The sequence below is a fragment of the Antennarius striatus genome, chromosome 10, assembly GCF_040054535.1.
Source record: "Antennarius striatus isolate MH-2024 chromosome 10, ASM4005453v1, whole genome shotgun sequence".
Lineage (NCBI taxonomy): Eukaryota > Metazoa > Chordata > Actinopteri > Lophiiformes > Antennariidae > Antennarius > Antennarius striatus.
Window position 1 is genome coordinate 10,827,653 of NC_090785.1, and position 14,824 is coordinate 10,842,476.

General features: G+C 39.9%; 2 protein-coding genes across 3 annotated transcripts in view; both read left to right on the forward strand.

The window, feature by feature from the left end:
* The first annotated feature begins 6,598 nt into the window (after positions 1 to 6,598).
* Positions 6,599 to 10,054, forward strand: LOC137602340 (small integral membrane protein 32). Of its 2 annotated transcripts, XM_068324948.1 has the most exons (3): positions 6,599 to 7,818; positions 7,898 to 8,095; positions 8,499 to 10,054. In XM_068324948.1, exon 3 carries the CDS (start codon positions 8,533 to 8,535, stop codon positions 8,872 to 8,874), a length of 342 nt encoding a protein of 113 aa, XP_068181049.1. In that variant the 5' UTR covers positions 6,599 to 7,818; positions 7,898 to 8,095; positions 8,499 to 8,532; the 3' UTR covers positions 8,875 to 10,054. The 2 variants fall into 2 exon arrangements, with proteins under 2 accessions (XP_068181049.1, XP_068181048.1); XM_068324947.1 differs by having other exon boundaries at positions 6,599 to 8,095.
* Positions 10,055 to 10,336: 282 nt separating this feature from the next.
* The window catches only part of LOC137603184 (protein diaphanous homolog 1), a 96,967-nt gene continuing 92,479 nt past the window's right edge, over positions 10,337 to 14,824 (forward strand). Inside the window, exons 1-2 of the mRNA XM_068326422.1 lie at positions 10,337 to 11,807; positions 12,944 to 13,063. Coding sequence (XP_068182523.1) covers positions 12,965 to 13,063 — 99 coding nt within the window. The 5' untranslated portion in view covers positions 10,337 to 11,807; positions 12,944 to 12,964. The remainder of the gene's footprint in view (positions 11,808 to 12,943; positions 13,064 to 14,824) is intronic.

Below are 14,824 nucleotides of genomic sequence, written 5' to 3' on the forward strand. Positions count from 1 at the left end.
GTAGGAGCGGTCTTGCAGTCGCTTTACTGTGATGTTTCCACAAAGCTCTCCATCTACCGTTCAATCTTCATTCCTACCCTCACCTATGGTCATGAACCATCGGTTGTGACCGAAAGAACAAGACTGTGGATACAAGTGGCGGAAATGCGCTTTCTAAGGCAGATAGTAGTGTCTCCCTTGAAGATAGGGTGAGAAACACTGCTATTCGTGAGGGGCTCAGGATATGGATAAGCGGAAGAAGATGGATGGATGGATGGACGGACGGACGGACGGACGGACGGACGGACGGATGGATGGATGGATGGAATGGAATTATTGATAGACTAACAATCCACTTTAAGTTTATTCTTTTATTCTCAGACACACTTATATTGTGTCTGGGAAGTGAACTTTATCTTGATTTTGATTTCTCACAGGGTTTGGGTTATGGTTGTACAGTGTGCCCTCGTTCTTCTCGGTTAATGCGTTCCAGGAACCACATGCGATTAGCAAATTCTGCGATAAAGCGACAGAATATTTATCTTATTATTTACAGTAATTTAAACGATTATGAACTCTCCCCATAGTGATATTAAACCACCTTCTATCTGTATTACCTTTTCTCACACTGTTATTGACTGTTTAAAGCACTTGTGTCTCACGGAAGTCCAAGACTCACGGAACGGAGTGCATTTCCGTATGCTGTCAGCCAATAGAATGCACGCACAGTATCACGTGACTGCCAACCAGTGAGGTGAAGTCGCAAGCGTTGATGCACAAATGCGCGAGGGCGCACTGTATTACACTTGATATTATATTTAAGTAAATATTTAGAATACCTGTACTTTCTCCACTGCCTTCATACACTACAAATTTAAATGCATTTGCCCAAAATACAATAAAAAATATTACAACATTGTAATGAATGTAGTCTATTTACAACATGTACAATTTAATATGTAGTGGTAGAGTATGTGTGCGTTTCATTGATGACATGACAGCTGTTGCCCATTGAAACTATCTATCCATCACTTTATTGCAAAATCAAGTAAATGCATCATTTATGCCTCCATTAGTGAGGACTAGCATTTAGTGTTCTGGTGAGATAATCAAGTGACTCATTATGGAGCATTTGATTTCTGCCAGTGGGGGAGTTTGAGACACAAGCAGGGAGAAATCCTACTTTACTATCTGATTTTTTTCCCCCACAGATGTCAACAAGGGGATGGTTTCGACGAAGACGGTACAAAAATGAGAGAGAGAGAGAAAGAGAGAGAGAGGGAGAGACAGAGAGAGAGAGAGGAGACAATTGCATACCATTTTGTTGTTTGCAAATGTACTTGTTTGAATCATTCAGACAGACAATGAAGATGTACTGACATAAGGGATAAAAAAAATCCTAACTTGCTGTGTTGCTATTAGTGATTGCATTGATGGTGTTGTGTGATGTTTTTGACTTGCGTACAGTATGTGTTTTGGGTTTGCTGGCACGTGTCACTGCATGGGCTCTGTCTTTGCCTCTGTTTATATCAGTGTGTAGGACTGTGCGTGTCTATGTGTGTGTGTGTGTGTGTGTGTGTGTGTGTGTGTGTGTGTGTGTGTGTGTGTGTGTGTGTGTGTGTGTGTGTGTGTGTGTGTGTGTGTGTGTGTGTGTGTGTGTGTGTGTGTGTGTGTGTGTGTGTGTGTGTGTGTGTGTGTGTGTGTGTGTGTGTGTTGAATGTGTTTGCAGGAGCATGCACACCAATGTCCTCTTAATCTGTCTGTCTTTGGCTTTTGTATGTTTTGGTCTTGACAGACTGTCTGGGATGGCTCTTATCAGATGTGATGTGTGTGTCTTACATGTGAGTTTTAATAGTGTGTGTTGTGTGTATGACTGTGTCTGCCCAAGTGAGGGAAGATCGCAGCTTTGCTTAGAAAAACTGATTCTAATTCATTTCAGAGTTTTGGTAGTTTTGTTTCCTGACCTAACCTGCCAGTGGAGTAGTCTCGCACTGGCAAAAATAAAGGAACACTTCCTTAAGCTGTGTGGAAAACAACAGAAACAGACTTTGCTGTGAAAATGACATAAGAGTAGCACTTGCCAAGGTGAAGCCCCAATATCTGAACTGGTCTCTCAGTAACAACAACAGAAGTCACTCTGATTTGCAGGTAGGTCATTTCATGTGAGTTCAAGCACTGTCTTGGTTTTGTTCCTTGAAATAAGTGACATTAATGCACAATTCATTAAACACAAAAGTAAAACATATACAGTATTTTCCACACCTAAAAGCCTTTAATTTTCTCAATTTCTTATAATCCAATGTGCCTTATAAATGAAAAAAGTTTTAATTAAGACCATGTATTGAAGATGAGTTCTCAGATGCATTTTATAATCCAGTGCGCCTTATGTATGATTTTTTTTTTTTTAAAACAGGCCATTCATTGAAGGTGCACCTTATAATCCAGTGTGACTTATAATACGGAAAATACAGTACTTACTGTATGTCTTAAATTTGAAAAACTTATTTATTAATTTATTTACTAAAGAAGGGTTCGGTGAGTGAGTATATGAAACTGGCAGGGTTTGGTACCTCCAACAAGGTTAAGAACCACTGCTCTAGACCAAACCACATCGCTGGTCTCACCACAGTTTTGTACACCTTTCCTTTCATTTTAGCTGAAACTCTTCTATCACACATCACACCTGACACTTTCCTCCACCCGTTCCATCCTACCTGTACACGCTTGTTCTCCTCTTGTCCACACTCTCCATTGCTCTGGACTGTTGACCCTAAGTACTTAAAATCCTCCACCTTGTTGATCTCTTCTCCCTGTAACCTCACTATTCCTCTTGGGTCCGTCTTATTCACACACATGTACTCTGTCTTACAGCGGCTAACCTTCATTCCTCTCCTTTCCAGGACAAACCTCCACCTCTCTAGCTTCTCCTCCACCTGTTCCCTGCTCTCACTACAGATAACAATGTCATCTGCAGACATCATAGTCCGTGGAGATTCCTGTCTAACCTCGTCTGTCAGCCTGTCCATCACCATAGCGAACAAGAAGGGGCTCAGAGCTGATCCCTGATGCAGTCCCACCTCCACCTTGAGCTCCTCTGTCACACCTACAGCACACCTCACCACTGTCTTACAGTCCTCATACATGTCCTACACTGCTCTAACATACTTCTCTTCCACTCCAGACTTCCTCATACAATACTAGAGTTCCTCTCTGGGCACCCTGTCGTAAGCTTTCACCAGATCTACAAAAACACAATGCAGCTCCCTCTGACCTTCTCTGTACTTCTCTATCAACATCCTCAAAGCAAATACTGCATCTGTAGTACTCTTTTTTGGCATGAAACCATACTGCTGCTCACAAATGCTGCTGCTCTAGGTACTCTTTACTTCACTGTTGCTTGACATGGTATATTTTGAGGTGACTGGAATCACCTGACGCAAAGACAGTATGCAATATTTTTGAGGGAGGATTTTCTGGATCCTTCTGCCATGAAGAAAGAATGCAAAAAAGACTAATGAAAAAGAGCCCCTGAGCAGATAAAATTCTCTATTTATCTCAGTACAGAGCAGAGTTTTGTTAGTGTGCATTTAATGACAAAAAGAGAGTGTTGACTCTCTGTGCATGAGCTACATAATCCATGCCAGACAATTTTGTTGGTTATGTCTTATCACCAAACACAATAAGCTTCTTTTTCTTCATCTTGTAAAATAACAGTATTAAAAAGAAATTTAAAAACTTCAAGTTTTCTTGTTTATCTACTTTTTGAGCTCTTGGTCTGTCATGGATGAGTTGTCATTTTCCCCCTTTTTATGGACTTAAAGGATTAAGAAAAAAACAGACGAAAAAGGGTTGCAGAGAGAAGGGAGGAAAGTGATGGAAGGAAAAACATGAAGACAAGTGACCACACAACAGAGAAAAAGAAGCTGGAACTGGGAGAAAAAAGAGATGAAGACAAGATAGTACACAGGCAGTAATGTATGTTGAATGTTTGTTGTATATATTTTTTATTGTATTGTGCTATTTATTTTAGTTTTGCAAGTTTATATACAGTGCGCCCTCGTTGCTCCCGGTTAATTGTTCCAGGAACCACACGCCAATAACGAATTCCGTAACATAGCGACAGACAATTTCTTATTATTTACGGTAATTTATACGTTAATGAACCCTCCCCATGCTGATATTAAACCACCTTCTATCTGTATTACCTTTTCCCACACTCTTATCGACTGTTTAAAGCACTTTTGTGTCTCACGGAAGTGCGCTGAGTTGCGAGACTCACAGAACTTAGCGCACTTCCAGATGCCGTCAGCCAATAGAATGCTCGCACGGTATCGAGTGACTACCTACTAAAATTTGCGATGAGGTGAAGTTGCATGTGTTGATGCGCAAATGCGTGAAGGATTACTGTACACTGTGGTGCACTGGCATCACGTCCGGCGTGTCCCGTGCCTCACATCCCCTAGTGGGCTAGGAAAGGCTCCAGCAATCCGCGACCTGGGACAGTGGATGAAGCGGGTATAGACGTTGAATGAATGGATGAATGCAACTTGGATACAGGATCTATGGATGTATCAATCTATCATCTATATCTCTGTCTGTCTAGTTGTCTTATGTCTCTCTACATGATTTGTTCATATAAAGTTTTTAATTTATATTCATTGTCAGATCTATTATAATTTTTATATGGACAAAAGCAAATGCAGTGGAACATCAACAGCACGATTACTGACTCAATGTAAAATATTTAAGGTGAGGTATTCTTTCTAAAACAAAATCAGATCATGTGTATCTGCTACGTTTATTAATTTTCTTTAAAAAAAACTGTTTCTATTTATTTATGATGTGTAATTTTAGTCTGTTAATAAACTCAGTGGAGGTTTGCAAACACATTTCAATATCACCGCTTGAAGGCAGTTAAGCCATTTTTGGTTTTTTGCAAAATGGGTCAGACTTTTCTTGTGTCTTCATATTTGCCTTTTGGACTGTTATTTTTGTGTTTTGTGTGTGTGTGTGCATTTGTGTTGTATTATAAGGATGACGATAGCAAAAAGCCCTTAGCAAAGCAGGGAATGCATGCTACACCCCAAAAAGCAATAATAAACGGTAATCTCCTTAGCCACCACAATTATTGCTGTCCCTCTACATATGTAAACAATGCTTTAGGCTGTATTTATATTTCCCATGTGACTGGCACATTGCAACAAACTGTGCTCCGTATAATCCTCTTTGTTGGTGAACACAAAGTTGATGTCAGACATCCTTATTTGTTATGTGTTTTTCTAAAACTTTATGTTTGCTTGTGTGTCTGTACATGTGGAGTAAAAACTGTCAGTGGTTTACAATGTGTGTGTACATGTGCCTGTGTCTGCATGCGCACCTCCATGTTTGTCCTCTATGGCTGTCCGCCATTCCATTGTGATAAAACTGATGCAAATGAATATGAAACCAGAGCTTTTAGCTTCTGGCCCATTGTGCTGCATGAATCCTCATGTTTGGAGTACACCGTAATGCCTTGATAGAAATATACATTGAACTCTGACCATTATTCAGCACTTACAGACATTGTCATTATTTTCAGGGATGTACTATAAATGTAACTGCAAAATAAAAAAGATTGACCATGTTGTGAGAAGTACAGCCCAGATATTCAGAGCTGATAGAGATATAAGTAATGCCTGTGATGTAAATTACTCCTGTAAGTGTAAGAAAGATAGGAAATGTCATACCAAAATGAGAAAAGTATGTCACTTGTCATTTCCTAACATTTTAATTTAAACTTGTCGGCCCAAGCACTCTTAACCATCTGACTTTTATAAATAATAATAATAATAATAATAATAATAATAATAATAATAATAATAATAAGAAGAAGAAGAAGAAGAAGAAGAAGATTTTTTTTTTTGATTTTTGCAAAAACACTTTAATCTCATTCAAACATTTTGCAGTTTTACATCAGATGAAAGCATTTAAGTGCCTCAGAACATCTTTTCCAAACAAACTTCAATCACATTTAGAACATTTAGAACATTTAGAACATTTTACAAATTTTCATTAGATGAAATTTCAAAAACACTAAACACTCAAAAACATTAAACACCAAGAAACAAAGGGAAATACAATATAAGAATTAGTGCATTATAACAGGAAGTTTGCAAAAGTGAGGTGGTCATCAACTAAAGTGCATAGGACATTTTTGTAACACCAGATGTTCCTAAAGTTATTCAGGTCTTTTGTCAATTTATAGAAACCAAATTCTAGTTTTAAGCGACATCTGATGTTACAGCAAAAAACAGTAGCTGCTTCTTGAGCGGTATTGTTTTCAATTTTCCTCTTCCTGGTCACATGAATTGCAAGTTTTGCCTCCCCAGAAATAAAATTTAAAAGCTGCCACTTTCTCTGATTCGATCTATTGTACCCAGCACCGTAGATGAATTTCCTGATACTAAAGTTTTCATTAAACAAGTTAAAAAGAAGAAGAAGAAGAAGAATAACAATAATAAGAGGAAGAATAATAATGATAATAACAACAATGATAATAATAAGAGGAAGAATAATAATGATAATAACAACAACAACAATAATAATAATAATAATTAGTTTAGTAATGCAATGTAATTTACAAACACAAAAATCAACTGTAATGAACTGACTGCTAGTCAAATCCAGCAAATGTACAGTGAAGAAAACGTAGCAAATGGACTGACAGTCTTGCTCTGATATCATATAATCATTTCACACCAAAAAATACCTGGTAGTTTTCATTCATTCATTCATTCATTCATTCATTCAATTTTCTTGAAAATGAATGAATGCACCTTGCAGATCATGAGATACGATGGATCATATCCCAGCTTATTGTGGTCTAGAGGCGGGGTACACGCGTAGACAGCCAACCACTCACCCACACACTCACACCGACGGACAATACGGAGCGATGAATTCACCGTAGTTGCATGTTTGATGGAAGTGGGAGAGACCCATAAAGAACCCACTCAGACACGGGGAGGACATGCAAACCGCACAGAAAGGAATCAAACCCTGAACCCAGAAAGGCTGCCCACTGCGCCACCCTGCTGCCCTCCCTGGTAGTGTTCTAAAATGTAATACAGTACTGTAATCCCCATGAGTTCTTACGCACACTCACCAATTTCACACCTTTTCTATTCTCCCATCACTTGGATATGAGGCATTTCCCGCTCTAGCACAATAGCCAAGAAACTTTACTAAAGCATGAGAGACTAGATAGACGGACGGACAGACAGACAGACAGGCAGACAGACAGATAGATAGGTCTTGTGATTTTACAGTAATAGTGACGTACCGCCAGAGTCATCCTTACCCTCTCCAGATGTCCTAATATGTAATTCTTCTCTCTCTCTCTCCCTCTCTCTCTCTCTGTCCCTCCCTCTCTCCCTCTCTCTCTCCCTCTCTCTCTCTTTCTGTCTTACGCTCTCTCCGCCTGTCTGCGGGACAAACGGAGAGCTGTTTATGACCCGCTGAGCTGTTGTGCCATTCAATAATCCATCCATTCTACTTCACTTGGTTAAACCGAATCAATAATCGGGTAAACCGATGGTTGCGACACGTATCGATCATATACCGAATAAAAGACAAAGCAAACCACGCCAAGTAAGTACAGTACAAGCAAAGGTGATGTTCTGCGTACCGAGACGCACAAGGCGACACGTGTTCGCACCAGCAGGCGTAGTCGAAGTTCATCTCTTTGGATGAATCCTAGTTATTCGGATATCTCAAGAAGCCCGCGATAACGACGCCTGTCTTCAACCATCACGTTTTGCAGCAGGACGATTTGACTGTAACCCTCAACAAGTGGATTTGGTAATGACTTTTCTTTTTCTAGGATTCTGATGTACAGTGGTACGATTGATTTATCAGATTGTTTTGTGTATTGGGATAGGCCGCTTTAATACCCCACACGGCGACACATGGTACGTGGGGGCGCGTTGGAAGCTATCGACCCACCGCGTCTCCACAACGCGTCTTCGCTGGGGCTGGAGCGGACAGAGTCGGACAGAGTCGGGGACGCTGAGGAATGCGGAGTCGGGGTTTTGTCTTCTTCAGCTCACCTGCGGAATCCTTCGCAGCGCACACCAAAGTAAGTGATTTCCTCAACTAAATCCAGGAGATCTGTGTCGTTTTAATGTGAATTAAGATTCTACAAAGAAATCATAACATCACTTGCATTTCTAGGAATCTTTAGTTTGCCCTTAACAATGACTCCCGCCTGCTACTTCAAGGTGCTTTCATTACCTCTAATGGCATCGCTGCACACAGTGCAGATTATCTGTGGATGGAGTTTATCAGTGACCTTGACAAACATTAAACCTATATTTGGGGTCGTTAATTATAAATCTTCATGTCATATGCTAGAATGTTTTTGTTAATTTGTCCACCAGATATCACTTGTGGTTTTCTACCGCTGCTGTTACAGTAGAGAAACATTGAGTCGACAGTGTCAGAAGGCTACATAACCCTCTCCCCGTGTTGTCGTCCTGTAGCCGACCGACGGCACCGGTGAGTCCGTGAGGCGCCATGCTGAGGCAGATCTTCCTCAATTCCACCGACACACCGGACTTCGATCTGGTGCTCATGGCCCAGTCCTCCACGCACAATCCCTCCTCCGTGAACGGCTCCCACGGCGGCTCGGTGAGCGTGGCGGCTCTCCTGAGACCCACCACCGGGCGAGGTGGGGGAGGGCTCCGGGAGGGCGAGCTCCACAAACCGGACCTGATCACTTACATAGTCATGTGCCTGCTGCTCTTCTTGTTGGTACTGCTCATTGTGTTCTTCATCAACTGTCAGCTCCGAAACTCATTTTTCGCCTCCATGCCATATGATAGGTCGCTGAGAGAGGCCCGGACCTCCTACAAATAGCTTGTGAACCACAATGACAACAACTGAACTCCAGAGAATCCTGTGGTGATACAGACTTTACGGTCACCCCTGAACTGCTACATCATCCGATGAAAGGGATGGATTTGAATTGTCATCCGATGAAGGGGATGGATTAGAATAGGCATCCCATTCTGGCAATATCCTGTAACACCAAACAAAACACTTGTTTCAGTCTTGATCATGTCAGATGCTGTCCACATTGATCTCCTCATGACCATCCCAAAAGTATGGCACTTCTGCCCATGTGGAAGAGATTAGTGGTGGGTCAACATAGAATTGAATGAATTATTATTGGTCATTAAATGAAACTTGAAATAACCATTCATCCCTCCTGCAACCACCTTGTTCCAACTGCGCTGCACTTTGGAGAGATATTATTTATTCCAGATTATGTGTTCTACAATATTCCAAGATTTGCATTCATAGTTGCTTAAAAATTTGACCCTCGGGTTTGGGTCCATTACATGGAATGTCACACTGGCCTGGCAAGATACATTTGGTTTTTTAATGAGTTCGCTGCGGTGTATGTATGTAAAATATTTTGTACATCTGTAACTCAACTTTCTTGTCTTGTAAACCGAATCAACATGCAATTTTCACCCTTGTTGCCCATTGTACAAAGTGGTGACTTAATGACAGACTGTAGCTTTGTATACACATAAAATATGCAAATGCATTTGGAACTCCCTTCCTCTATCCGCCTGTTTATGAATGGTGATGCTGAAGATGATGCTGCAGCTGCATGAGTGAAGGGCCAAACTGTTAATCATTTTCTATGAGTGTTAACGTGTCTTGTCGGGTATGTCTATACCATATGACGAAATCGTGCATTTTCACTTTTGCTTAACCCTGTCCTCACAATCTATGGAGTAACAACCCCTGCAGGGAAATTAAGTTAAAGTGTATGAGATTTGTATTATAAACCAAACTGCCATAATCTGTGTCAAGGGTGATGTGAAAATCTTGTTCAGTCTTCTTGTTGGAAAACACTTCTCACATACCAGGACTGGCAGTCAAATGCTGCAGTCCTGTTCCTGTCTGTGTGCGATTTTGAGAGTGCACAGGTTTGTGTATGTCTGAGAGGTAAGAGAAACATTGCATTCAGAGTATCTTACATCATGTCGAAAACAAAGTTGTCATACCACTGGGATTGCACTGAACGAAGCCTTCTGAATATGCATTCAGTGAGCACTGAATGTTGCATTTAAAATACAATGATCCTCTGATGAGCTGAACATGATGATTGTTGTCTGTGGTGCAAAATCAGAATATTTTATTTTATACTATATCTAGCAAGCACAGATCTAATTTAACACATTTGCATGAATACAATGACAACCCTAACTCCCTGCATGTTGTCATTGTTAAAGTGAATCAATTCTGTCAGTGTGTAGAGAAAAAAAAGAAACACACAGTCTTGATACTTTCTTCATTGGCGGCAGATGGCCTTTAAATATACTTTATTTGTCCTAATTGCCACAATTGTGGTGACCTGCCTTTATAACTGCAGAGAAATAATTTTTGACAGTGCAATTACTTTCAATTGACAAAATGCATTTAACTGATGCGCAGAATTAATTCTGGTGAGTTACTGCGGTGCCTGATCTTCTACCACTTGGTGACGCCACAAGTCTAATTATTTATTAATGTAGTACATTTCAGCATGTTAATAGTACAATGTTCAGTGTTGCTAAGCTTCACACAGTGAGACGTGACCTTTACTAGAAACGAAAAAAAAAGACCTGCACAAAACAGGCAGAAGGAAACAGCTTCTCACCAGATCAAGTTTAATAAGGAAAGGAATGTCAGTGATCTTTATTAATAATCAATATACTATCTAGTCTCTCTTAGCTCCAGCATCCCAATAATTCCAGATATTTGAGTAAAGATTAATTTCCTGTGTAATATCTATGGCAGGTGCATTTTATTATATATAAATAGATGTTTTTAGGCAAATAGCCTAACCCTAAGAGGGAAAGAGACAGAAATGTGTGTCACAACCAAAATGTAAGTAATGGTGACAAGGACCGTGTGGAGGAGAGGACATTACAGAGTTAGAGTTTAATGCCACATGTAATGAATGAATAAATGAATGGATTGATGAATGACAGAGATGCAGATAGACAGATAGATGATGAATGATTAAATGAAATAACGACCTCTTAAGTCTTAAATTGAACTCAATTTTAGTTTAGTTGAACTCAGATTAAGTATCTATTGCTGGTGTCGGTGTTCAGGTGCTGTCCTGTGCTGCCAACTGGTGGTAATTTTTTCCTGCTACATTACTTATGTCACGTTTCAGCGGATAGTTGTGGTCATTTATTTCCTCTTATTTCCTTTTAGACCATATATTGCGATATAAAATGATCCTATACATTCTTAAACTACCTCACGTTTGTGTTTCCTGTCAAGCCCATGACGTCACCAAGGATGCAGGAATTTTTTTTAAACAATTGTACTGTATAAATGAACATCTAAACTTTCTGGAACGTTATGACCTTTGAGTGATGGTCCATGTGGTCGCAGGTCTCTGCGGTGTTACGGGGGACAGGTGGCTCAGGTGTAGTCGCGGGTTGAGGCTCCTCCCCTGGCAGCTCTGACCGGACTGTCAGAACAGGAAGACAAACAGGGCTCCGAACCGCTGCATGGAACGAAAACCAAAAGCAGAAACTTTTTGTATTTTTCCAGGATTTGTTTAATGTTCTAGAACAGAATAGATTATTCAAAAGAATAGAAACCGGTTAACACCTGTTTGTTTGTTTTTTCGTTCTTGGGGAAAAAAACAAACATCTGACCTCATGTTTCACTTCCTGTCATTCAGTCAATGCGTGATGAGAGCGGAGAGAAGTTGATGCATACCACCAGCAGTCAATGAAAAGGCAGGCACGCAATCTCGATTATATTCATAACAGGTAAACACTGCCGTCTGTCAATCTTTAAAAAAAAAAAAGCTTAATGTAAACCTTAAGTCATTGGCTGCCAGACATTTTCAGAGCAGAACTCCCTGGACTCTGCTCTGAAACTTTGAAGCTTTGAAACTTTGAAACGTAGTTGCATTATAAGCTGCCGCAACTTCTCCGTCTCCCTCTGATTCTCCATCCTCTGTTCCGAAACACGGATCAGTGTTGTCCTGTTTACTGTCGGGACAAATCTATAGTATGTAAAAAAAATTGCTTTAATCGCCAATTTAAAAGTCCTAAAACTACTTACCCATTTATATTTACAAGGAACGTTCTCAACAGGTTCTGGAACTATGGCGTTTTCTTTTGTTCTAACCGGCTCACGAACGCTAATTCATGGGTGGAACGTAAAACCGGAAACGTAATAATTGTGTTTCTGTTCGGAACGAACCAATTGGCAAAAAACAAAACAAAAACCGTGTGGTTCAAAGCCCATTTGTCTTAAACAAGTGAAGACCGAACTTTTGTCTTTGTTCCGCTGTCATTCCACGGGTGGAAAAGTAAACACAACTTGTGGCAGTCATAGAAACCCAAATTGCGAGACGCTGCGGGGGAAAAGTATTCTGTAACACCTCAGCGTCACCGTGGTGTAGTCACCGAAACAACTCCAGGAAGTAGGACATCATTATTATTTTCCCCACTACCTTCTGTAGCTACACACGTTAGCCTAGCTGAAGCTATCGTTAGCTCAGTCTGTATCGCACACTTTCGGGATGTAATGTTCACTTTTTTTTATATATATATATCCTGTTTCGTATTACACTGCGATACTAAACAAAGAAACCACTAATTTGTGTCTTATAGATGTAACAGGTGGTTCCCATACTCGTTGTTTGGAGGACGTCGGGGGTCGTGTTTTGAATTTCCCTCCCTGTTCTGCTCGGGGTTCTCTCGGTGGAGTTGGCTTTCTACCAAATCTTTTGCAACTTTTAGCTAGTTAGCCTGAGTACTAGCCGAGGCCCCAAAATGAATTGATAGTTAAGCTTTTCGCAAGTATATTAACGCCATCGTGGGAACTTTTGCTTTGTTTTTTGTTGCATTTGATTTTGGTCTTTACCCCACGCTTTTATTGTGACACTTGGCTCAAGGAAACAAATCAACTTAACAATATGGATCCATCCACGGGAAGTTCTGCCTCAGCTGCTGCATCTAAGAAGGAGAAGAAATCCAAGAAGAACTCTGAGGATGGAGATGGGAAAAAGAAATTTGTAAGTATCCACCAGGTTTAACCTGTTGCACACTGAGCTGTTTGAGTACCTGGGCTTCAAACTCCACTGATATGTTTTCTTTGTGTTTTATGTGAAGCTACAAGGCAGCAAACTACCACCAAAGTTACAATTACCTTTAACTGTATAAAGATGTGCACTGACTGTTCAAGAGCATGCAGCGTTTCCCTGAAGTGTTTATTATTACGATCAAAGTGTCAGAATATGAGCAACTAGTTCTTCTAACTCTCAGGACTTACAAAATGCATTAAAGGTGAAGTAATATTGTAGAGAAATTGCTACATGTAACCATGTGATTGATATTTTTGAAATACATTTAACAAATTATACAGACTTTTCCCTTTGTAGAGTCATATAGAGAATTGATATTGATGTATTTTGTATTTTTTGTGTCACTATATGAAATGAAGGACCCAACTTTCAATGATAGGGTATGGCTGTGGTACATTTCCCCCCATATCCTTTAAGGAGACTCTGGCATAATGTGGTCATGTGATGTCAGACTTCATGTCAGCATGAGTCAGTGTGGCGTCTTCGTGGGACTGAAGCAGTAAAAGTAATCAGTAATGGTGTTTGTCGTGAGAAGTTTAGTGTAACTTAACCCTTTGTCTGGTCATGTCTAGCTACAGGTGAAAAGTGATACTGCACACCTAGACAAAGAGTAACCATGGAGTATACAGACAGGAGACATATGGTCACTGAGTGATCAATACACACACACATGCAAATGAATGCATGCTGAACTCTTGTGACTTTGAGACAACATATTTTAAAACACACCTGACAGTTTAGTCTGTGCTTTTGAATTTCTCACAAATGGCATACATATCGGGCAATGCTGGTAGGAGGGTTTAGTTTGTCTCCCCTGTTTGATTTTTAATGAATGTCTTTGTGCATCACATGTTCATCAGAATGTGAGGTTTCTCCTTGGTATAAACAATGCCAACAGTACACAAGGAATGAATCATTCTATTCATTTACTATTGTTTGCATTTTATAGTCGGGTTCATATTTGGAGTTTTTAATCACAGTAATCTTCTTTTTGAATCTGCAATCTGACAGAAGAGTACAGTATGTGGACTGTCCAGTTTTACTGTCATTCACCAGCTTTGTACAGTCTTACAGTGATGTTAAAGCAGGAATAATTTTATTTTTCTTCAATGCATTATTGTATAGAAATAATGCAAGAAGCTGTCACATTAGATTGAATTGATTACTGTAAATGTTTTATATCCGATGACCATTGTGTCTAATGTTTATATTGGTGTCTAACACCAATCAAAACAGATTCTGCCTTTTTATAATTGTCTCTGTTCATACAGTGATTGCTTTTTACTCCATCAGTGAGTGTTAGATGTAATGTGAGTCCTGAGGTTTATTTGTTTACGTTTTTTTTGTAAGAAGGACAATTTAAAAAGTTTCAGTGGATTTCAAGGACAATTTATGGGGAACAGAATACCACACGGTCATAATTCTGATTCTACCATTGCCACTCTGGACAGTGCCTGTTCTTCCCCTCACCATCTTCGTTACCCCTCCTAGTCTTCCTTCCTAGTGCTGTAATCCTTCTGTTCATTCAGTCTGTGTTTCTGCAGAAAGTAAATACTGTGTGAGTTTATATTGATTTAAATGTTGCCATTGTTTGAGTTAAGCAATAAGCAAATAATATCTTTAAGCAATACAACCTCAAGTGAAACTCTCCTTAACATAATCACATGTTTTAAAGATGCTGGTCCCTGTTAA

Bases quoted from the DNA above. Each gene is read 5' to 3' on its own strand.
- LOC137602340 (XM_068324947.1), top strand. From the start codon at position 8,533: ATGCTGAGGCAGATCTTCCTCAATTCCACCGACACACCGGACTTCGAT.